Consider the following 24590-nt stretch of genomic DNA (forward strand, 5'->3'; position numbering starts at 1 on the left):
TTGTAATTTCAAAATTACAAGAAAGTTACAAAAATAATACAAAAACAATGCAAAGAACTCAAATATACCCCCTACCCACATATCCAGATTTGTCAACTTGAAACATTTTGCCACATTCGTTACATCATTCTCCCTCTCTCCCTCTCTCATCTATTTTTTAAACATTTCCAATCTATTTCCTATGAATATCTGCATACAAGTCTTTGCTGGGAAATGTGGTTTCGTTCCCCTTACAGTGGAATTCCTGGGTCCTGTAGTAAGTGCATGTTTAACTTTGTAACAAAACTGCCAAGGTATTTTCCAAAGTGGTTGTACCACTTCCCATTTCCCCTAGCATTGTAAGAAAGTTCCAATTGCTCTGCCTTCTCCCCAACATTTAGGGTTTTCAGACTTATAAATGTTAGCCGTTCTAATAGGCATGTTGTTGGGGCGCATTGGGAGCATTTTCTTAGTGACAAATTATGTTGAGGATCTTCTCTTGTACTTACTGGTCATGTAGACATCTTTGGTGAAGTGTTAGTTCCAAATATATTGCCCATTTTTAAAATGTGGTTTGTTTGTTTTCTGATTATTGAGTTGGAAGTGTTTTCTTAAATATAGTCTCATAGGAGGCTTTGGTCAGACATATGTATTGTGACTATCTTTTCCTCGGATTGTGGCTTGCCTTTTCATTTTTTAAAACTTTTTTTTTTGTAGAGCAAAGTTTTATTTTACTAAGGTCTATTTTATCACTTTTTAAAAAGATTTGTGCTTCATGTGTCCTAGCCCTACCCCCAAAACTTCCTGTAACCTAAACTAACAAAGATTTTTCTCTTCTCTTTTATAAGTCTTAAGAGTTTTAGCTTTTACAATAGGTCTATGATCCATTCTCAGTTAATTTGTATATGTTATACAATAGGCTCAAACATTTTGTGTGATCTATGTATCTTATTAAAAAAAAGATTATAATAGTAATTTTAAAAGGCTCAAACCTCACTTTTTTCCATTTGGATTTCCAATTGTCCCAGCACCATTTATTGAAAAGGCTATTCTTTCCCCACTGAATTATTTGGTATCTTTGTTGGTAATCAGTTGGCCATGTATGTAAGTGTGGGTCTGTTTCTTGACACTTTCCTGTTCTGATTAATATGGCTTTATAGCCATGTTAGAAAGAAAGCTGCGCCTGTAAGAGAACAAGGGCTTACCCGATTGTGGAGGAGAAAAGAATTTTATGAAGGATCTTGCAAGAACGGGCACTAGACCTGAATAAAATGGCCAGGGCGCCAAACAGCAAGGAACATCGACATTTATACCCTAAACCTAACACGCGGGTCCCTCCCCCGTTCCCCATTCATTGGGTCCTTCAGGGGTTACAGCCTATAGGAATTGTCTAAGTTTCCCCCTTTCAGCTCTCAGCCCCTGCACCCCCACTCTCTGCACCCAGTGGGCTGGGCGAACTCACCCCTGGCGCACTTTGCAAATTTGGTGCAGCTGTCACTGTTGGCCCCGCCCCCAGCACTCACCATTGGCCCATCACATTTTGACCCGGTCCCCACGCCTCACCATTGGCTCTCCCTGCTCTACCCCCACCCCAGCACTCACCATTGCTCTCCCCACTCTATCCCCGCCCCCAGCCCGCACCATTGGCCCTTCTTGCTTTGGTCCCACCTTCACTTCTCACCATTGGCTCTCTCTGCTCTAGCCCCGCCCCCAGCACCTGCCATTGCTCTCCCCACTCTAGCCCCGCCCCTGGCACTCACCATTGGCCCTTCTTGCTTTGGCCCCACCTTCACTTCTCACCATTGGCCCCCCTCGTTCTGGCACCCCTTTTCAAATTCCTGGCGCACTAAAGCCTCCAGCACCCCTACTCTTCCTCCTGGAACTGCAGAGCCGTCACCGGCTTCCCCTTTGTGAAAACTAAACTTAACCCTTTCCCACAGTGGGTCTTGAAATCAGATAGCTTAAGACTTCTATGTGTACACCTTTTTTCCCTTTGTTTGGTGCTACATCTTTCTATTATTAAACTCTTTGTGCCTTTATGTTTAAATAATGAATATCCAATTGAGACTTAAAATTTTTTTGACAATTGTGCCTTTTATTTAGAATATGTAATTGGACCATTTACACTTAACGGAATTTATCAATAGGACTGGGTTTAAATCACCAGCTTCCTATTTGCTATTTGCCTCTTCTTTGAAATTTTCCCCTTAATTTGCCTTCTTTTAAATTATACTTTTATTCCATTTTATATCTACAATTGTTGGATTTTTTATTTTTTTAAGACTTATTTTTATTTATTTCTCTCCCCTTCCCCCCTGTTGTCTGCTCTGTGTCCATTTGCTGTGTGTTCTTCTGCATCCGCTTGCATTGCCAGGTGGCACTGGGAAACTGTGTCTCCTTTTGTTGCATCATCTTGCTGCGTCAGGTCTCTGTGTGTGCGGCACCACTCCAGGGCATGCTGTGCTTTTTTTTTTTTTTCATTCCGGGCGGCTCTCCTTGCGGGACACACTCCTTGCATGTGGGGCGCTCCTACATGGGGGATACCCCTGTATGGCACAGCACTCCTTGCACGCAGCAGCGCTGCACGTGGGCCAGCTCACCACATGGGTCAGGAGGCCCTGGGTATTGAACGCTTGACCCTCCATATGGTAGGTGGACGCTCTATCAGTTGAGCCACGTCCACTTCTAACAATTGTTTTATTAGCTATTCCTCTTTTATTTATTTGCTTTTTAAAGATTTATTTATTTATTTATTTCCCCCCTTCCCCTCCTCCTGCCCTGCTGTTTTTGCTGTCTGTGTTGTCTTCTCTTCTCATTTTCTCTCCTCTAGGATTCACTGGGATTCAGTCATGGAGAACTCTGATGGGGAGAGGGGTTCCTTGTCAGCTGTGTCACCACAGTTCCTGATTTCTGCTGCACTTCACCTTGACTCTCCCTTTTTCTTTTTTTTTTTGCTGCGTCATCATCTTGCTGTGTGACTCACTTGTGTGGGGCACTAGCTCACTCATGCGGGCACGCTTTCTCTTCTTCTTTTTCACCAGGAGGCCCCAGGGATCGAACCTACGTCCTCATATATGGTAGGCGGAAGCCCTATCAGTTGAGTCACATCTGCTTCCCTCTATTTTATTTTTAAGTGGGTATTCTAGGGCTATAATACACACCTTTAAGTTATCACAGTATGATTCTAATAATATTATTTCACACATAATGTCAGATCCTTACAGAAGTATACTTTCGTTTTTACCTCCAATTCTTCATGCTTTTGTTTTACCTCAAATATGGTATAAACTCCACAACACATTGTTGTTATTTTTGCTTTAAACAGTCAATGATCATTTAAAGAAATTTAAAAAGGATTTTATTTAGCACATTTTGAACATTTCTTCTTCTCTTCATTTCTTGGCATATGTACCAAGGAGTGGGGAAGTGCCTTTGCAATTACCGAAATGCTGGCACAGTTTTATAAATGGGTAAGGGGTATTTTTGGGAGGAATTGTGAGATGCTTGATGGAAAAGGCCTAGATCACTTTGAAGAGACTGTTGATAGCAATATGGATGCTAAAGAGACTTTTTATGATGCCTTAGAAGTGACTAATGAAACTGTTATTGGAAACTGGAGGAAAGGCGATCTGTGTTTTAAAGTTACAGAGAACTTAGCAAGATTAACTCCTGGTGTTTTATGGAAGGCTGAATTTGAAAATGGCAAACCTGGGCATTTAGCTGAAGAAATTTCCAAAGTAAACCCAGAGAATGCAGCTTGGCTTCTGCTTGCAGCTTATAGCAAAATGCTAGATGAGAGAGATATGCTGAGGACTGAACTGTCAGGCACAAAGAAAACAGAAACTGATTCTGGAAATCCCAAGCCTCTGGAAATCAAGCACCTAGATGAAAGTGCCCCATTGGAGGACTTAACTAAACTTGGAACTGGTAAATCAAGATTGACGATGCAGCTATCTAGGAAAGATTTGTGGAAAGTCTTACTGTCTGATGGCTTGGACCCCTGCTTCCTGCATGCTAAGCCAACAGACTTTTTGAGAGAGCTGTATGAATAAAACCACTGTCAGCTCGGACTAAAAGGGACATGGAAAGGAGAGATTGAAGGGGAAACGACTTCAAGAAGAAAATCATGGAAGCTGAGATCTGGAATCAGGACATCACCTTGGGCCAAGAGAGGAACCCCACCCATGTGCACAGAGAGGGTGAGTTTGCCCCAGTAGTTGAAGAGGGTGAATGCTCCTGCCCGATGTTCTGGGAGAGTTTTGCTGCCCCAGGGTACAGAGAGGGTGGAGCACATTCCCCAAGGATTAGGGCAGTTAAGATCAGCACCCCACAAGTCTGAGAGGGGTGGCCCTGTCTCCCAAAGGTTAGGGGAGGCAGGTGGTCAACTCATTGCTCTGAGAGGGTTGAGCCTGTATGCCAAAGGTTAGGGGGGATGTTGTCTTCACGTCACTGCACTAGGGGGGTTAAGACTCTGACCCAAAGATTGGGTAAGGTGTGGCAATAACCAAATACTCTTGGAGGAAGAGGTCTGGAACTTGGTTGACAACCAGATGCTTGATGACGGTGAAACCAAGAAAATGCCTGTTGGACAAGCCAGTGGAAAGAGTGGGTTCCCATAAAGCCCCAGTGAGAAGAAACCATTATCTTAAGAATGACTCTCAGACTAAAATCAAATGGAGGATGCCCTGCAGGTTTACTGAACTGTAGAGGACCCGTGACTCATGTTTCCTTCCCAATTTCTCCTTATTCTAATAAAAAAGTTTATCCTTTGTCTATTTGTTTATTGGAAACACATAAATTGTTTTGTAAGTTTCAGAGGTCTATAGCAGATAGGACTTTGCCCCAAGACAAAGTGTATTTCTTTATATTGATTGTGATATGATTTTGCACTTGCATTGTAACTGATTTAAGTATTTTTTTAAATATTCTAATGTACTTTTGGAATGGGGTTCAGAGGGTCAAGTGTAGCAGTTTGATATGGCTATGAATTCTAAAAATAGATACTGGATCATGTTGGTAATCTGATCTGTACCTGGGCCTGACTGAGTTATGATTAGGGTTTTAATTGGGTCACATCACTACCCATTGAGTTCCCACCACTTGGTGGGTGGGGACTCACAGATAAAACACATGGCAAAGGACAGAGTTGGGGGTTCTTAATGTTGGGGTTTTGCTGTTGGAGTTTGATGCTGAAGCCTTAAACTGGAGCCCCAGGAAGAGAGGAACCCTGAGCCCAGGAAGAAGCAAGCCTTGGGAAGAGAGGAACCTTGAACCCAGAGAGAAGCAAGACCCTTGAAGGGAGGAACCCAGGAAACCTGAACCCTTGCAGACATTGGCAGCCATCTTGCTCCAACACGTGAAAATAGACTTTGGTAAGGGAACTAAGTTATGCTTTATGACCTGATATCTCCAAGCTCCTACCCCAAATAAATACCCTTTATAAAAATCAACCCATTTCTGGTATTTTGCATCAGCAAGCCTTTGGCTGACTAATATAGCATAGATCCTGATTTCTGTTTGGTATTATTTTCCTTCTATCTGAAGAACATCCTTTAAAATTTCTTTTAATATTAAGTCTACTGGCCAACAAAGTCTTTCAGCTTTTATTTGTCTGAAAATACATATTGTCTTTAATTTTAAAGGCTATCATTGCTGGGTATAAAATTCTATCTTTTTTCCTTCAGTATTTTATGGTTGCTATGCCATTGTCTTCTCGCTTGAATAGATTCTTATAAAAATCTCAGTTATTCTTACCTTTCTTCCTATGTATATCATGCACTTTTTAATTTGCCTTTTAGATTTGCTTAATTTTGTGTTGAATGCTCATCATTCTAATTTGACAGTAATTAACTCACATTAATTTTGTTGTTTTCCTTTAAAGAATATTGGACTTTGTTCTGGCAAGTGGCTAAATTACTCGTAAGTTATTTTTATCCCTTTGATGCCTAAACATGTTTTTTTATGGACAGTTTGGACTGTCCAAACATGATGCCTAAACATGTTTTTTTATGGACAGCTAAGCTGTGGCTAGCTTAGCTCTGTAATAAGGTGCAACTCTTCTGTTATCTCTACTGAATGACCTGGGTTGCTAGATTCTTCAAGCAGACCCAGAGCTGTGAGTTCTGGGAATTGCTCTTTTCCCAGCTGGGTCCTTGGCCTCCTGGCATTTCACCAGATGCTTGTGTGGTTTGCTATTCAGTCGAAGACTCAAGGGGAGCCCTGTGAAATTTAAGAGCTCTTTCTTTCCATAATTCCCCTCTCTCCTGTACCTTGACATAGCTGCCTTGACCTTCCTTATATCCCATCTCTGTGTCCTCAGATTGGGAGACCAGTGGGTTCTGAGTGCGTTTCTCTTTTTTTGAGTGGCATCCTGGAAATTGCCTCCAGACAGAAAGCTGGGGCGATTGTAAGACTCACTTTGTTCATTTTCTCTCTCTCAGGGATTACAGTCCTGCACTGCCTGTTGACTAATGTGTGAAAAACACTGTTTCATATATTTTGTCCAGCTTTCTAGTTGTTTAGTATGGGAACAGTTCCCTACCACATTCTTTTAAATAGGTGGGCAGAAATCCATTGTATAGATATATCAGATTTTATTTATACATTCTCCCATGTATAGTTGAGTGACAAGGTACATAACTCTGTTACCAGGATTCATTTTGCCTGTTCTTGAACTCACATGGATAGAATCACCCACGGTACAGGCTTTTGGGTCCGGCTTCTTTTGTTCAACAGTATTCCTGTGTAATTCATCCATTTTTTCCTACGTATCAGCAATTTGTGTAGTAACCCATTATATGAATACACCAAAATGTATGTATCTATTTTCAGTTGATGGACATTTGTTTTGCGCTTGCTTTTGGTTAAAATGAATAAAACTGCTTTGAACACGCTTTGGTGGATGTAGTCCTGCATTCCTATTGGGAATATACCCAGGAGTGAAATTCCTGGACCGTAGGGTACATGTATGTAGTAGAGACTGCCAGACGGTTTTTCAAAGTAGTCTTATCATTGTATCTTCCCATGGGTACCTCCACATCCTTGCAACACTCCATGTTGCGCTTTGAGACTTTCCGGTTTTAGTTCCTCTGATTTAGTGAGGATGTAGAGGTAGCTCATTGTGGTCTTTATTTGCACTTCCCTAATACCTCACGATACAGAACGCTCTTCTTTTTTTTCTATGCTTACTGGCCATTTGAATGTCTTCTCTCGTGAAGGCACGTCTTTAGCCACGTTTTAACTGTGTTGTCCTTTGTGATTTTTAGGTTTTGCTTTATAATTTTTAACTATATTTTGGATGTAAGTTCTTTGTTAAGTCCTCAGGGAACGTTAATCCCTGCCGACGTCGCAGAATTTTGCGCGGTGGCACCGGACGAGACGGGGTTCGCTCCGGCCGCGTCAGCTTTCAGGTCCAGGAAAGGCGGAGCTGGACTCGTCTGCCGAGGCACCAGGCGGAGGGCTCCACGTGGGCGCCCCGCCCTCAGGAGGGCCCGCCCACAGACGTCACTCCGAGGGGAGGTGTGGCACAGCCGGGCCCCTAGATGGGGCGTGGCCAGAATCTAGAACGAGGAAGCAGGCGGAGTCCCAGGGGCCACTGACCAATGAGGGGGAAGAGCCCTTAGGCAGCGGGGGCGGGGACAAGCGGAGGAAGGGGGCGGGACGGGAGTTGCCATTGGCCAGCTCGGCGTCGTCAGGGCAACAGGAGGGGGCCCGGAGGCGAGGGGGCGGGGCACGGCAGGGAGGCGGGGCTTCCGGCGGGGAGCCGGCGGCCGGGACCCGGGTACCCGCCGTCAGCTGACCTGCCGCCATCTTGGCCGCCATTTGCAGTCGGCCCCGAGCGGGAGCGCGGCCCCAGCCCAGCGGGTCGCCGTCACCGTCCCCGCGGACCCCCGCCGGCGACCTGGCCCGGGCGCCCGCCCCGCCGCGGCGGCCGGCAGCTCAGCACTCCGCGGGCGGCCCCCGGGCCCCGCGCCCCGGCCCCTCGTCCCCCCGCGCCCCCCGGCGCCCGCCGCGATGGCCCTCAAGATGGTCAAGGGCAGCATCGACCGCATGTTCGACAAGAACCTGCAGGACCTGGTCCGCGGCATCCGCAACCACAAGGAGGACGAGGTGAGCCCGGCGCGCCCCCGGCCCCCGGAGCCCCCGCGCCCGCCTCGAGGCCCCCCGGCCGCGCCCTCCTCGGGCCTCAGTTTCCCCTCCCCGAGCCCCCACCAGCGGGCGGCGGCCGCTCCCTCGCGCATGCCGGATCCCCTGGCGCGGGGCACTGTCCCGGCCCAGCTCCCCTCCGCTGCCTCAGTTTCCCGGGGGGAGATCCGGGCCCGCCTCCCCGCCCCCAGCGGGCCCCGACGGCGCCAGGTGTCCCTGGAAGCGACCGCGCAGGTCCCCGCTGGCGCTTCTCGGGGTCCCGGGCCCCGCCCCAGGCCTCTGGACGCCTGACTGGGGGACCCTCGTGAGCAGCGCTCCTGGGGAGCGCGGGGGCCGGGCCCTGCGGAGGTCCCGCTGGCAGGGGCCTGGTGCGGAACCGGGCGGGCTCTCGGGGCCTTGCCTCCGGGGCGCGTTGTCCCGGGAAGGGGGGGGGGGAGTTGCTGCGGGGAGGGCGGGCGGCGGGAATAGGGAAGCAGGGGCTCCTGGAATGGGGAAGCGGGCAGCAGGGAGCCACCCGGGCCAGGGGCAGGAAAGCGTTGTCCAGAAGTCAAGACATAACTGCGGGCACCACTTCCTTCCCTGCCCCCAGCTGTGACCTAGATTAGGGGGGAATTGGGACGGGGAGGGGGGCGGGCCTCCCTGGGGCGCCCGCAGGGGAGAGGCTGCCCCAGGAGAGAAATGCTCAGTCCCCAGGGGAAAGCAGAAACCAGGTGGCCTCTCCTTACACCTGCGGCCGCCTCCAGTGTCCTGCCACCGGCCAGTCTTAGGTGCTCAGAAAGAAAGGCATTGGCTCCCACCCCAGGCCCCGCCTCCTGGGAAACCTGCCCTTTTCCCAGAAGTGGCATGACCTGCAGTGTACCTGGCTCACCTGCCTTCGTCCTATCCCTTCTCTCCGCCTGGCCTTGGTTTGGCACGTTGGGAGCTCCCGTTAGGCGCTCCGCTGCGGTGTGTGACTCATGCAGGGTTGTTTCCAGTTTCTCACCCAATGGAAAGAGTGTCCTGGACTCCGCTCTGGTGTGGCGAACCCCCTTGGCGCCCCGGGGAAGCCGCCTTCCCTTCCTGCTGGTGTCCTCCCTGTCGCTCCTGCTCCTTCCCCCAAGGCAGCTGGGCCGCTGCTGGGCCTCTGAAGCCGCAGCCTGGCATGCAGGCAGACGGGGGTCCTGCGTCTGCACCGGTGTGGATTATTACTTTATTTCATTTTGTTTTACTAGGAGGTCTGGGGATTGAACCCGGGACCTCGTACCTGGGACACACAGTGCTCGACCACTGAGCCACACCCACTCTCTAGGTGTGGGTTACCCAGAGCACCTTTCTCCCTGGCTTGGGGCTTGGGGCTGAGTCAGTGGTGTCGTGGTGGACACATGCTTTCAGTAGGCCAGGGCCTGGACCCCGCGTTCCCCAGGGGCGCTGCTCACGAGGGTCCCCCAGCGAGGCGTCCAGAGGCCTGGCGCAGGGCCCGGGACCCTGAGAAGTCACAGGGTTCCCATGGCTCTCCTGGGGGCTGGTTGGCGATTGCCGGCAGGACATGTGGTCCCTGGTTGCTCTGGTTTCCCTGTCAGTGGCTTGAGGTGAGGGGCATTCATCTCCGTGGGCGCGTGGAGACCCGCAGGCGACCGTCGCGTTATTGTTTTAGATCCCCCCCCAGCAAGTTCCGCACAGCCGCGGTAGGTTTTTCCCCGCCCAGCCTGCCTCGTCCCACCTGAGACTACCCGGATGTGCCTCCTCTGCAGCGGCGGCAACCCCAGGTGGCCTTCGCAAGGGGCGTCACTTTAGAACTTTCGAGGCGCGATGGGAGTTGGGGTCTGTGAGGACTTCGCATGCCCTGCGGGGGGCAGCGTGCTGGAAACCAGTTCGCCCGCGTGAGGGCGCCCCAGAGTGCTCAGGCTTATTCCTGGGGGACCCTGGGCGCGTCCCCCGACCTCCCTGCTGCTGTTTCCTCGTCTGCCAAGTGGGGCTGCAGCCGCCTTCCCTCCTCCAGGAGTGGGAGGGATGAAGAGGCGCGGGGCAGGGTCTCCTGGAAGCGGGGGTGCTGGCCGCGCAGACCCCAGGCCACCGCTCCATGCCGGGGGTCATTCCCATCTAATGGGTTGTGTTGAAAAAAAGAAAAAAGAAGGAAACCAGAAAATCCCAAATGCAGGCACTTAAAGTCACTACCTTTCTTAAAACTTCAGTGTGTGTGGGCCTCACTCACTTACCGGTGTATTGGTGATGACGGAAACTACATTTCTTCCAGTGAACCAGAAAAGTTTTAAAAACTGCTCTGACACCTTCCTGCTGAGCTCAGGTCTGCTTCATTCCTTCCGGCACAGCGAAGGTAGCGATGACAGGGAGGTGCCAGCGGCCGTTGAGATGGCCGGAAAGAAAGCAGACAACTGAGTACTTTCATGGGCACTTTCCGTATATTGACGAAAGCTTTTCTTATTTTTTATTTGTTTTTGTATTTATTTCCAGAGTTTTCTTTATTAATATAGACTTTAAAGGACATGTTATCAAAATGAAAACAGGTTGTTGTGGCCTGATTTTTAAAGCTTTATTTACTTGTAGTTGTGGGAAAAAATACATAACGTAAAAGGTACCTTACCTAGTCTTCGTTGTTTTCGATGACAAGCGGTGGCCATCGCTATCACAAGCTTGTTGCTACTGAGTGAAAACTGACGAGGTTTTCCTCCTCCTGAGTCCAGCTCTCGTGGCTTGTGTGGACCTCGTGCTTTCTCTTCTCTGCACAGAGCTCGCAGGCAACTGTGTAAGGGTGACGTGCTGTGCCGCGGCCCCCGCAATCCTGGAGCTTTCGATGCCAGTCTGTGATGCTCTCCCTCGTTACCTTGTGTAGCTCCCTAGTACCAGTGCACTGGGGTTTCTCTGGCCTTCCCCCTTTGGGGTGTTCAGGCAGGTCCCAGGTTTTGCTGGTTGCCATTGTCAGCCTCGAGTCCTCGGAAAGTGGACTCGCTGTGCCGGCGCGAGCGCCCCTGCTGACCTGGCCTCGACTCGGGCGCAGGTGCGCGTTGCTCTGGGAGAGGCGGGGTCCTCTCCTTGCCTTTGCTTGCTCCTCCTCTCGGCTCCTGGAAGCCCCCCGCCTCTGCAAGCGTGCTCTGTCTGCCCGTCTGGACAGCCCTGCCATCCCCAGGTCCCCGCGCCACAGCTGTGAGGCCACCACTGCCTTCCTCCTGCTGCGCTTTTCCCCGGGAGACTCGAGTGGCCATGAGTGCCCTGACGGCTCGGCTGGGGCACGGCCCCTGAGACGCCCCGTCCCCCATCCCCGGAGCCTGCAGGTGCGCTCCCCCATGTGGCGCTCGGCCTCTGCGCCGGGTGCAGTGAGGGGCCTTGACTTGGGGGGGTGCTCTGGGACGTCTGGGGGCCCGAGATCACCACAGGGTCCTCGTAGCAGAGGGTGGGCTGGCTGGGTCGGAGGGGCAGTGATGGCAGAGGTCAGAGGGGGGCAGCCATGCCCGGGAACGCGGGCGCTCTAGAGGTGGCAGGCCAGGCAGGGCTGCCCGCCGGGGAGGGCACCGGGGGCCACCGCAGCTGTGGGCACACCCATGCTGCCCAGTGCCCGGCCCTCCTCTGAACCACGGCCCGCTCCCGCCACCCTGCTGCCAGGCCCTTTGCTTCTCAGGGTGCTGTACCTGCTGGGCACTCCCGACCCCACAGCGGAGCTTCTGCAGGCCTTGGCCCCCGCGGGCGTCTCAGTGGGCCGAGCAGCCCCCGCCCACCTGCCCTGCTGCTCCTGCCTGTCAGCCTTTCTCTCGCGCTGTTCGCCCTGTCACCTGGCCCTGCCCGGGGGCAGCGGCTCCCCTGGGGTGGGTTGGCCTCCCTCCCTCCCCAAGGGGCCGCTGGGCAGCATCTGGGGACTCACTCCAGGAAGGGGCGCTGCTGGTGTCGAGGGGGCCCGGGGTGCTGCTCGAGCCCCTCCTGCGCCCAGCGCCCCCACCCGGGGAGTGGCCTCTGCTTTTGCGACTGGCCTGTGACCTTGGAAACCCGTCTCCTTGCAGCTCCGCTTCCTTCCCCAATTGATGGCGTTTGGGGTGTAGGAGAAGAGCACGTGTGGGGCCGGGGCTGCTGGGGGCCCGGGGGTGCAGGTGTGCGGGCGCCCCCTCCAGGATGCGGTCGCGGCAGCAGCGCGCTCCTGGCAGGCGGGCGCAGGGGGGGCTCGCACTCGGGTTGGAGCCTGCCGTGGCCTGGCCTTCCTCTCCGTCGTGCTCGGCTCGGAGCCTTCTCTCCGGCTGCCTGGTGGGGGGAGTCTTGAAGCTTCTCTGGGCTGTAGCGTTGCCCAAATGTGCCGAGGTGGCCTGTGGCGGCGCTGGGCCTTGGCGGCCACGGTGTGGCTCAGGCCCTTGGCCGGGCAGCATGGGGCCTGCACGCGCTCCCGTCAGCCCCGTGGGTGCACTTCAGGGCGGCTTGGGCCGGCCTGGCGGGTGCCTCTGGGCGTGAGTCGAGCAGCCTTGAGCTTGGCGTCTTCTCGAAGGACCTGCGGAGCTCAAGAGGCAGGTGGGAGGGAAACGGACTTTGGCCCAGTAGTTAGGGCGTCCGTCTACCATATGGGAGGTCCGCGGTTCAAACCCCGGGCCTCCTTGACCCGTGTGGAGCTGGCCATGCGCAGTGCTGATGCGCGCAAGGAGTGCCGTGCCACGCAAGGGTGTCCCCCGCGTAGGGGAGCCCCACGCGCAAGGAGTGCGCCCGTGAGGAGAGCCGCCCAGCGCGAAAGAAAGTGCAGCCTGCCCAGGAATGGCGCCGCCCACACTTCCCGTGCCGCAGACGACAACAGAAGCGGACAAAGAAACAAGACGCAGCAAATAGACACAGAGAACAGACAACCAGGGGAGGGGGGAAATTAAATAAATAAATAAATCTTTAAAAAAAAAAAAAAAAGAGGCAGGTGGGCTGGGCCTGGGCCCCGAGGCTCTGCTGGGCGGGCCAGGGGGGCCCCGGGCGTCGGGGTTATAGGAGCAGCAGCCCACGGGGAGGGCCTGTCGCTCAGCCGTCCTGAGGGCGAATGCCAGAGAGGACGTCTGTCTCCTCTTCCCTGAGGGCAGGTCCTGGCGGTCAGGCGGCTGCTGGGGCCGTCACTGCCTAGTGTCTCACTTGCTCCCTGCTGAAGTGTGAAGTGTCCAGGGAACGGGCTGAGGTACTTGAGAAACTTGGTCATGCTTGCATCTCTAATTTCCTTTTTTAAAAAGTGTCAATGGTGTGTAGGCGTTTCTACCCTAGGCCTTCAAGAATTTCTACTTTGTGTTTTCATTAGGCTGTCTGGCCCTAGATGGCCTTGGTGTGCCTTGGCCCTGACCAGTTCAATTTCTTTTCTTGTAAATGGGGATGAGTATTCTACTTTTTTGTTAACTCTGTTGTGTGAAAATAAGATGAATACAATCACTGTCTTCCCACATTCCTGATTTCTACTTGATGTAACCATTTGAGGTAAATGTTTAATTAAGCACTGCCAAGTGAAGTTGGAAAAGCACATTTTTCTTTTCAGAGTATTTTTAGTAATTGACACCTCTGGTTTCCCTTCTTCTGTTTGTAGGAACTGGGAGCGCCTCTTCTGCTTCAGGACCGTTCATGAGCAGCGTTTTAGTGTGGGCTTCCTGTAGGCTGGGGTGGAAAATGCTGGCTCTCATTGGGGTCTTCTAGTTTGCCTTCATTCTAGAAGCATGTTTGCCCCAGATAAAGACTTCCGGGTTGACTTTTCCTTTTGACTGGGTGAGGGTGCATTCCACTGTCAGCCGGCCTCCGCTGCTGCTGATGGTAAGTCCGCAGTTGTTGGAGCCTGGGTCCTCTGTCCGTAGCTTTACCATGTTCTTGGCTACTTTTGAGATTTTCTCTTTAGGTTTGATCTTCAGCCTAGGCGTAAAGATCAGCAATGCCTAAGCATGCGTTTCTCTCTATCCTGCTTGGGGTTTGCTGAACTTCTTGAACCTATTTACTTATGTTCTTCAAGTTTGGGAATTTTTCAGCCATTATTTTTTCAAATAATTTCTCTGTCCCATTTTCTTCCCTTGAGAATCCATCTGAGGCTCTGTTCATCTTTTTTCCCCCTCTCCTTTTCTCCTTCAGACTGGATAATTTTTATTGTTTTGCCTTCAAAGTTATAGACTTTTTCCTTTAATCACCAATTTGCTGTTAAATCCATTCTGTGACTCTTCAGTTCCAGATACTGTGTTTTGACTCTAGAATTTCCAGTTGGTTACTTCACATGGTTTCTTTTTCTCTGCTGAGCGTTCTTTGTATTTGTTAGGAGCGTTTCCTTTCCCTCCTTGAGCAGAGCTGCAGTTGCTGGGTGAAAATCTGCGTCTGCTTTTTCCAGTCCCCAGGTTGTCCCTGGCCAGGCTCCGTGGTTGTCTTTTCCCTGTCGATTGTGTTTTCCTGTTTCTCACTTGGAGTAATCTGGATTGAGAGGTGGTCGTCACAGATGGTGCACTGTAGAGACTTTGGACTCTGTTAGGTTTCTCTGAAGAGTATTAATACTTTGTTCCTTGGTTTGGCGTTTGCTTTGCTGGGTAGTTAATTTGTCTGGGCTGAAACGCTGGCTATGCCTCCCTTGGGGGAGCCTGGCTGACATCTGTTTCTCTCCACTTAGCTGGGCTCGTGGGGGCTGCCCCTGCAGCACGGCCTGGGCTGAGTTCCCGTGCAGCAGGCGGGCGGCCCTCTCTGGCCTCTCCTTTCCGGGATTTCCTCCTCACTTCCCGGCTGCCCTGTTTCCCCGAGCTCGGGCCTCTGGTTTTCAGCCGGTTGCACTGCAGGCTTCCTACTTCCTTTGAGCTGCTCTGCCGGGCGCTGACCGAGCCTGCCCTTGGACCAAGCCCCGAGGAACAGGCCGCCTGGCCGCCTGCAATATCCCCCGTCCTCCGCCGCCGCCCTGCTGCTCAGCGCACCTGCCGTGGGGGCCGTCCGGGCCCGCTGGTGGCAGTGGGCCGGCTCCAGCGCCCAGCCCCTGGGCAGGCCCCCTCCCGCCCCTGACCCGCCCCGTGTGGGGCTGACTGCTCGCTCGAGCGTCCCACCAGGAGGCGGTGAAGAGCTGCAAGGCCGGCCTGCCGGTGTGCTCGTCCTGACCGCCACACGATGCCTGCGCGCATGCGTTCGTTCTTCCGTCGTCCATTCCTTCGGCAGCTGTCTGTCGAGAGCCGCGAGCTGGCCCTGCGCCCATACTCTCTCCCTCGAGAGCCCTGCTGGGTCCCGACCCGCTGTCGGCGTGGCCGGGCCTGAGAACACGCCTGGGGCCGTGCCCACGAGGCCAGGTGGTAGCGGGTGCCCTGGATGTGGAGGGGGCGCTCTCCGTGAGGAATCGGCTCAGCTCTGCCTCCAGAGAGCGGGGTCACTGCTTCTGGGGGTCCGAGGCACCTTCCAGAAGCTTGCGGGTGGGCAAGGTGGCTTCCCCTTGGACTTGGCCCGCCCTGAGGTTGGGGCCGGGACGGCGGCGGTCAGCGCCGAGGAAGGAGGCTTCTCGGGTGCTGGGTCTCAGCTGAGCACGCTGCCTGCTGTTCCTGAGCTGCCCAGGTAGCGGTTTCTGGCCTCCTGTCTGTTTTCGGTGCCAAGGGGGGTTTGGCGTGACGTAGGCTCAGTGTGGGGGTCCCGGGGGCCTTCAAAGCGGGCGGCTGCTTCTGGCCTAGGGCTTCCCCTTCAAGATGCTTAAGGAGCCCCGAGAGCTCCGGGGAGTCCACGTCCAGCCTCGGCCGCATGCTTCTGGCAGCAGGTGCGCAGGCCTGTGTGGAGACCCTCAGGTGGGGCCAACGCGCTGCCCACGGAGCCCGTGGAGCGCCGGCCTGCTCGCCAGCGGGGTCGTGAGGCGGGAGGCAGCAGCATGTGTTGTCAGTGTAGGTATGTGCCCGGCACTGCATGCGGTCAGCTCGGGCTGAAGAGCTGCTCGTCGCGGCCTGATGTCCCCGTTCTGCCACCGGCTGCGTTTCTGTCTCCTGAGTGGCACGGGGCTGCCCACCCTGGTGGAGCTCTGGCTGGGGGCGGGGGCATCGGGCAAGCCCCTGGAGTCAGCAGGACCCAGGTGTCAGTGCCGTGGGGCGTGACGCAGGGGTCCTGTGAGGCGGGCGGGCGGGGGGGTGAGGAAGCGGGCGCAGGCGTGCTGGGGCCAGCAGCTCAGGGCCCGCAGAGGGCGCGCTGTGCCTGGTGGCCGTGACACCCCTTGGCAGTCCGCGGTGGGGGGGCTTTGGCCACGACCACCACCAGGGAGGGGGAGGCGCACCGCGAGCCTGGGCCTTCTAGGAGCGCTCGCCCTGCTGCGTGGAGCGCTCCTGCCACCCTGGCCGGGGATCGCAGCCCCAGGCTGAGGGCCGGCGCGCTCTGTCTGCGGACGCACGGGGGGACACAGGCTTGGCAGGGCCGGCCCTGGGTGGCGAGGGGGCGGGGGGCCTCTCCCTGTCGCCCCCTGCGGGCGTGCAGCAGCCGCGGTACCTGTGCGCTCCGGCCTGGAGCCTGGCCGCTGGGGCCTCCTGTTCCGACCCTTTCCAGAGCGCCACTGGGAAGGGAATGGCCCTGCTGGGCAGGGAGTGTTTTGCTTTTCGGAGTCCGTTTTTTATCTTATGTATTGCTTCAAAGTTGTTTTCCCCTTTATTAGAGAAGTGGTAGGATATTGCTTTTCCCAGCAGAGAGTTGTTTATTTTCGGCGCCTGAAGTGTGAGATGGAGGTGAGTTCAGGTGAGATGTTTTAATTGCCTATGCGTCCCTGGAGGAGAGACGGCGCGTCGCGTTCTGCTCGGAACCCGCGAGACGCCTTGTGCGGGCCGAGCCCCGGGCGCTGCTTTCCTCCTTGCGAGCAGCTTTACTGGGGTGTAACTCACGGAGCACAGGGCTCCCCCTTTAGAGCACGCAGCTCACCGATTTTCAAGTTCACGGGGTCGTGCTTTCTCATTTTCATCACTGGTTTCATCACCCAGGTAGAGCCGGGGCCTGAGCAGCCCCCGCCCCCCAGGCGGCCGCGGAGCCCCTCCCGCCTCGGGGACCCGCCCGTTTCCGTGGACCCCGCAGTGGCTGTCCTGCGTGTCTGGCTTCTTGCACGAGCGTCACGGTTTCAAGCCCGCCCGTGTCGTGGCCTGTCAGGCGCCGCTCCTTTTCGCCGCCGAGTCACGTTCCGCTGTCTGGCTGGGCCGCGTCTGGTTCATTCGTCCGTTGGTGGACCTGGGGTGGCAGCCCATTTCCGGCGATTGCCTGAGCGCCTTTCCAGTTCACTGGAGTGTGTCCCCAGGGGAGGGTCGCGGGGTCAGCTGGTGGCTCTCCGCCTCACCTTAGGAGGAACCGCCAGGCTGCTTCAGCCGCAGGGGCTGTGCCGCGCTCCCGCCCCCTGGCCGCGTCACTCATCATCGCTGTCTTCCTGTTCTTTCCCTTGTAAATCATTAAAAGCCATGATCCTTGGGCTGCGGGAGGGGGCACCGCTCTGGCGGGGTTTGGTCTTTGAATCGCTTGGTGGTGCTTATTCTAGTGCACTGACGCGCGGCCATGAAATATTCAGCAACGTGCCCCGAAGCCGGGGCACCCTGGGGTGGCCGCGCTGCTCCCCCAGCCTGTGCGGGCAGTGGCCGAGGGTCTCGGGCCCGCCCGGAGCACCGCACACCTCAGGGCCGAGGGCGCCCTGTGGAGGAGTTGAGAGGAGGTCCCGGTGATCCCGGGCGCCGCGCGGACAGGCAGCTCCTTGGCGTCGTGGACGGTGGGGCCTCGTGCCTGGAGCGCGGGGCGCTGGGGCCAGCGTCTCATGGTGGGGGGCCCTGCCGCTGGGGGGTCTTACGGTGAGGGGCCCTGCCGCTGGGGGGTTCAGGTTCTCCCTGGCTAACGCAGTGACGTCGGTGCTTGTCTCATGTCCTCTTGTCCCTGGGGACGTGAGTCAGCCCCTGGCCCCCTGGACTGCGCCACCCCGCGCCATGGCAGAGCCTTCAGGGGGAGGGCGTGTGGGTGCACGTGCCGGGAGCCCCAGGAGCAAAGCCTCCGGCCATGCTGAAACGTGCGCTCGGAGGGCGCGGCGGCCTGGGCACAGCAGGGCAGCCCAGTGTCCCCGCAGGGACAAGGGGTGCAGCAGGTGCTATGCACACGGGGCCCTGCCCGGGGGACAGGACTGGGTTCTGACCCGCGGGCTGCGTGGGCGGGCTGGAGGGAAGCCAGACCCAAGGCCACGCTGCACACGGGGCCTCGCCGGAGGGTCCCACACACACTGGGGCAGGGCGAGGCGTCCTGGATGCGGGTGGTGCGCGCTCGGGGCTGTGGACGGGTGAGGACCGCTGAGCTGCCCCCCTCCCGTTTCTCTCTCCCCTCCCGCCCTCCCTCACGGTGCCTGCCCTGCACCCCACACCACCCCCTGCTGGAGCCCTGGCCTGCCTCAGTGGCCTGCAGACGCCCTGGAGGCCCGCTCAAGCCCAGTGCCTCTGGACCGAAGCAGGGAGCCCCTGTTCCTCGAGCCCTTGGTGCGCAGGGAAGGGCAGCGTGCCCACCCGCCCACCCGCCCCTGGACTCCGCGTGGGCCCGCTTACCTCAGGGCCCCCACGTGGGCTGTGGGCGGAAGCCCGACGTCAAGTTCAGGTGCACGGCCTTGACGTGGCTCGTCCGCTTGCCTCTGGAAGGCCTCTTATGCACTGGGCTTTGAACCTGTGGGCAGCGGGTGTGGTTAGGAGCGGGCGCTGGGCGGAGCGCAGCCGGTCAGTGTCAGCCCGTGGGCGCCCGCGAGGCGGGGCTGCCCGTGGCCATCTTGCTGGCTCCCCCCAGGCCCAGCACACCCTCCCGCAGCCAGGGGGGCCGCAGGCAGGCCCTCCATCTCCGTGACCAGCAGGCAGCATGGAGAGGGCGCGGCGCAGGCGCCCGGGCCCTGCAGGGGTGCCTGGCCAGCTGGCCTGTGGCTCGTGGCAGGAGTGGCCAGGAGCTGTCTCCAGTGGGAGGAAACGGGAGGTTTTGGCTCTTTTTTGTTAGACTTTTACAAGTGGGCGGATTTCTTAAACAACAAGGGATCCCTATTAAAACAACATTGAACTGGAGGGCTCACTGAGTGATTCTTGTTTAAAACCTTCACGGATACCAGTAACGACGCCAGCCCGCCCGCCCGCCGCCCCTGGCTTCCGCCATTCTTGTCTCCTCCCTGCCCCCTTCTCTTCCCTGCCCCAGGAGGGGTCTAGAGGAAATCCCAGGCATTCGGTCATTTCACCAAAAGGTCTCTTCTTTCTCTAACAACACCCTCACTGAGAGATCAGTCTTATGCCACGTAACTCACCCATTTAAGGGGTACAGTTTAGTGGTTTCAGTTTAGTCACAGAGTTGTGCACCGATCACCCCTGATTCTAGAACATTCTCATCACCCCAGAAAGGGACTGCGTTTCAGCAGCCCGGGCAGCCCTCGTCTGCTTTCTGCCCCTGGCGTTTCAGATCCACGCCGGCTCCAGGATGCGGCCAGGCCGCTTTTCTGAAATGGTTGTTTGGAACCATTAAGGACATGTTTGCAACATTTAAAGAAACTTTTTTCCCCTTTCAGGCGAAATACATATCTCAGTGTATTGACGAAATCAAGCAAGAGCTGAAGCAGGACAACATTGCTGTGAAGGCGAACGCCGTCTGCAAGCTGACCTACGTAAGTGCCCCGGCAGCTGGCCCGGGCGCCCCCCGCTCCTCACCCCCGTCTGTCTGTCCAGCCGTCGGGCCGCCTCCTAGAGGTGGGGGAGGTGCGTGGGCCGTGCTGGTGCCCGGGGAGGGGCCCTCCTCCTGCAGGCTGGACGGCGGTGCCGCAGAGCGGGGCCAGAGCGGGAGCCGTGTGGCCGCAGTGGCCTCCTCGGCCCTGGCAGGGGCGGGGGCCTGTGGGGTCCCGTGCCGCTGCTGAACCGCAGCTGCTGCAAGGACTGGGGGCAGTTTAGCCAGTGCGAGCTCGCTCCTTGCGTTGTGGGAGTTTATTCTTCTCACGTTGAGTATTAGTCGGTCTCTCTGGCTTATGAACACAAAGGACGTTTTGTCTAAAAAAGAAACACGGTTGCCCTGGGCGCCGGCCGATGCGCCGGCCGCGAGCTGAGACGCCTGTGCCCGCCCCCAGTTGCAGATGCTGGGCTACGACATCAGCTGGGCCGCCTTCAACATCGTGGAAGTGATGAGCGCCTCCAAGTTCACCTGCAAGGTGGGCGTCGGCGAGGCCTGGGGGGGGCTGCTGGGGGCTGCTGGGTCCCCGGGCCGAGGGGCGGCGCTGGGCGCGGCGTGGCCAGCCGTCAGCACCCATGGACCCCGCTCGCGCCAGGCAGGGCCCAGAGATCCAGTCGTAGCATGTGCAGCCGTGGAGACGGGCCGCGTGACCAGCTACCCTGCGGCCTCTCGCCCGCGCCGCTTCCAGAGAGCCCGTTCACCACGCTGACTACCAGTGCTCCAAAGTTCTCTTTGGAGGCTCTAAAAATCACGTTTTGAAAGTTAGGAGAATATAGAAACGATAAAGAACAGGTAGGGTAGGAGGAGGTGGACAATTCCATAATCCCGTCCCTCGAAAATTTACTTTATGTCCTTGAGACTTTATGTTGTTAAGACTTTTTGGCGTTAACTAGCATGTTTTATCCACGTTAAAGGAAATCCATTCTATAAAACGTTATAAAGGAGCAAAGAAAATCAATATTCCCTAAGATCAACCCAGTGGCACCTTCTGGAGGCGTCTGCATGCCCGCTCCCTCCTGTCCCCTCCCCCTCCTGCCCCCTCCCCCTCCGGCCCCTTCCTGCCCCCTCCCCCTCATGCCCCCTCCTGCCCCTTCCTGCCCCCTCCTCCCCGCCGCCCTCTCGTGCCTTCCGAGCCCTTCTGTACGTGGCAGTGTCCACAGCTGCGCTTTGGAAGCGTTGTGCGCTCCTCACTTCACACCCTAGCAGCGGCGCCTCCCCAGTACTAAACGCCCCAGGAGTGGCTTTTATCAACAGTGGCCTCTTGAGTGTGTCCCGTCACTTTTCTGGTTTGCACAAATGGCTTCTTGGCTTCCATTGTGGGTTTGGGTCTGACCTCCTTGCCAGCGACCTGTCCCGAGGTCCTGGCACCTCCCTGGGGACCCCGCGGCCAGGCGCGGCTTCCAGTGGAGTGCGGCTGCCCGCCTCCAGTCCCCCGGGTGAGGAAGCGAAACGCCGACTCTGCCAAGTGGCAGCGCTGCCAGCGTGTGTGGGTGTGGTTCCGGGCGCTGCCTGCAGCCTGCAGCCGGGCCCTGAGCTGGAACGACTGCAGCACAGAACGGCGCTTGCAGCAGAGGGCCAGGCTGCCAGCCGTCAGGTAAAGTGTGGACAGTCAGTAACAAGGTGCAAAACAGCAAAGCTCAGCCGGAGCTTTGTTAAAAAGTTTAAAAGTCACACCCGTAGTGAACCCCGATGCCAACCACGAGCTGTAGTTAATAGTGTGGAGAAAAGGGCGCGCCAGCGCGCACTGTACCCTGAACCCGGGGGCGTTCCTGCCGCGGTGTGGACAGGGCCCAGTCTGGTGGCCCCAGGGCTTCAGGGGCCCTGGTAGCCAGGGGCCGCCCACCCCCGGGGCTTGCTGCCTGGGCCGGTGCTCCTCGGGTAGTGCGGCAGGGCCGGGCGTGTCCCCGACGCTAACGCCTCCGTCCTGTCCCCCAGCGGATCGGCTACCTCGCCGCCTCCCAGTGCTTCCACGAAGGCACCGACGTCATCATGCTGACGACCAACCAGATCCGCAAGGTGAGCGCACGGCCGTCTGCGCTGGCGGCCCCTGCCCCTCTCTCTCCTCCACGCTGGTTTTCCAGCGCGCGGCGTAAGGCAGCGTGGGGACGGGCTCTCACCCGCCCAGGGTCCGCCCAGCAAGCCCACCCTCCCCACAGGGCAGGTGCACTCTGAGGAGGGGCCTGGGGACGTGGTGCTGGGTCTGAGCCTCTGTGCTCTGGGCAGCGGGAGCGGCAGGCAGCTCCGGGCGCTGCTTTTCTCCTTTTTCCTGCGTGCTGGACGCGGGCACCTGGCCTTTGCTGCACAGGCAGGTCATACATGTCTGTCCCACCCCGTTTGCGGCCCTCTTCCACCTTCTGGACACGGAGCTGTGAGCGCTGGCCGTGGCGCATGGGACTGAAGGCGTCCCGTTGCCCTGACGTCTCCAAGGGCTGCGTTTCCTCACGGGCCTTGGCTGCTGCCGGCCCATGGGGCGGCCCAGGGGCAGGGGGGCCTGTCGTGCTGGTGCGTGGCACAGGATGGGGCCAGCCTGCCATCGTCCCCCTGCACAGAGCGCCCTTGCTGCTTGCGTTCTGGGTGTACTCGGGCTGGCAGCAGAGCCCTGGGGCGTGGAGGGGTGGGGGCGGGCAAGGGCTCCCCTGGGAAGGAGGGCCATGCACCCCCGGGGCCAGCCAGCCCGGCGTGCAGGGAGCTGAGCCTGGGGGCCAGCACGGCCTTGGACTTGCTGCCATTCACCCTAGCTCAGCCTAGCCCTGCACCCTAACGACCCGTGGCAGGGACTCGCCACCGCTACTGCGGAACGGGAGCGAGCGGCTGGAGCCGGCCGGGTTAGAGCCCCCTGGCCTGGCCAGCCGCTGGGGCCTGGGCCTTTCACGGCGGGGACAGACGGCTGCCCTGAGGAGGCTTTGCAAGGTGCAGGCCCCCTGCCATGGCCACCTCTGCCCGGGGCCGTGGGGGTTTGTGTGCTACGAGGCCGGCCTCACCACGCGCCGCCGTGACGCAGGTCTGCCCAGCCCTCCTCGTCTCTCATGGCCAGTCAGCACGCCCGTGGCTCCTGGCCCGCTGGTGTTCCCTGCTGGTCCCCTGTGCTGCCCCGGCGGCCCACAGTGCCCCTCGCCCGCCCACGCCGCAGAACTGCGCAGTCCCCCCTCACTCAGCCCCTCGTAAACGACGCCGCGTCCACGACCTGAACCCCGCGTGGGGTTGTCCGGCCTCGGCTTGGGAACGGGAGGGCTTGGTGGTCTCGAAGGAAAACCCAGGCTCCCCTCACCTCGTGCGTGTCTAGAAAGGGTCCCTGGGGAGTCTCTCCACGCGAGCGCGGTGGTCAGGGGTGGGAGGTCAGGGCGGGGATCCCGTGGGGCGGTTCTGGTTAGAGCCGCGCGGTGATCGGGAGGCGCAGCGGGGGGCTCCTGCCGCCTCACGGCCTGGTCCCCGTGTCCTCGTGACCTTGAACTGTCCTGGGCGCTGAGGCCTCTGAGCTCCTGGGGAGGGCCTGGGGAGCTGCTCCGGCGGCCACACGACAGCAGGGCTCTCGTTTAGGGTGCGGGGCACCCTGCGCTCTGGGGCAGGCCGGCCAGCGCTGCTGCGGGAGCCACAGGAGCCGTCTCGGGAGGGAACCTCTGCCTGGAGGGCGGGGCTCTTGGCGTGTCCCCACCCCGCCCCACCCCAGCAGGCCCTTCCCGGGGCAGGCCCACCCCTCCCTGGGCCCGCCCGCCTGGGGAGTGCCCACCCCACAGCCCCGCTGACGCCCCCTCCCCTCCTCTTCCAGGACCTGAGCAGCCCCAGCCAGTACGACACTGGGGTGGCACTGACGGGCCTGTCCTGTTTTGTCACCCCAGATCTTGCCAGAGACCTGGCGAACGACATCATGACGCTGGTGAGTGTGCGCTCGCATGGGGCGCAGCCGGGCCAAGGTCGCCAGGGACCCTGGCTGGGTGGAACTGGGGCGGAGCCCGGCCTCCGCGTTGACCCCGTGCTAGGCGTGGGTCTTTCCGGCTGCCCTCTCTCCGTACCTTCTGAGGAAGGAAGGGTGGTTCTCCCCTCCGAGCGAGGTCCACCGCGCACCATGGGCCCTGGGGCATCTGTCCTTAACAAGGCAGAGACACTGTTTCCTCAGCTCTGCGTCCCTCTGTCCCTCCTGCCCCCACCTCCTATTGGGCCAAAGCTTGTGTTCTCGTGGTAAAGCCGTCCCTAAGGGCGAGAGCCCCAGGCCGGCCCTGCCCTCAGCGGCGGCCAGAGCGCTGCCATGACGTGGACACCGCCAGGCGGCAGCGCCCCGACACGCTCTGCGCACACCCGCTGGCCTGTCTGCTGTGAAGGGGCCACGGGCGCGAGGGCAGTGTGGAAAAGAAAGGGCTGGTCCCCTCCCGGCGAGTCCTGCTGACGCGTGGCCGGCCTAGTGGGAAGGCGGGGTGGGCCGACCACCGCCAGGCCACTCCAGCCCACCTGCCCGGCCAGTGACGTCCTGCTGGAGCAGCCGTGCTGCTGCCACGGCCGGGTTCAGTGGCCACAACAGGCCCCAGGCTCACGGGTGGAACCGGCTCCGCTGGCCCTCACTGGGAGGTGGGGCCTAGGGGCCCCTTGGGGTTCCTCTCAGGGGTCCCGCCCTGGTGGCCTGAGAGCCCGGCCGCCCGCCCACGCTGAGGTGCGATGGGCGCTGCACGGGGGGCTGTCCTCGGCACGGCGTTCCGTCCTGGACCAGCCCGGGGGGCTGCGAGTGGGGGCCGCTGGGGCGGGGGAGCCTGGGTGGGCCAGGCGGGGAGGCAGGTCGGCGCCGCCCGGACGTGCTGCAGCCCGGATGTGCTGCGGCCCAGGGCTGGGGGCGGCCGTGTGCTCGGAGCCTCGGGGCAGGCCCTCACCGCATGTCA

General features: G+C 57.9%; 1 protein-coding gene across 1 annotated transcript in view; it reads left to right on the forward strand.

The window, feature by feature from the left end:
- The first annotated feature begins 7853 nt into the window (after positions 1-7853).
- The window catches only part of AP3D1 (adaptor related protein complex 3 subunit delta 1), a 44300-nt gene continuing 27563 nt past the window's right edge, over positions 7854-24590 (forward strand). Inside the window, 5 exon segments of the mRNA XM_058282142.2 lie at positions 7854-8088; positions 19574-19669; positions 20123-20203; positions 21661-21741; positions 23492-23599. Coding sequence (XP_058138125.1) covers positions 7993-8088; positions 19574-19669; positions 20123-20203; positions 21661-21741; positions 23492-23599 — 462 coding nt within the window. The 5' untranslated portion in view covers positions 7854-7992.

Source organism: Dasypus novemcinctus, chromosome 19, assembly GCF_030445035.2.
Source record: "Dasypus novemcinctus isolate mDasNov1 chromosome 19, mDasNov1.1.hap2, whole genome shotgun sequence".
NCBI classification, from domain to species: domain Eukaryota; kingdom Metazoa; phylum Chordata; class Mammalia; order Cingulata; family Dasypodidae; genus Dasypus; species Dasypus novemcinctus.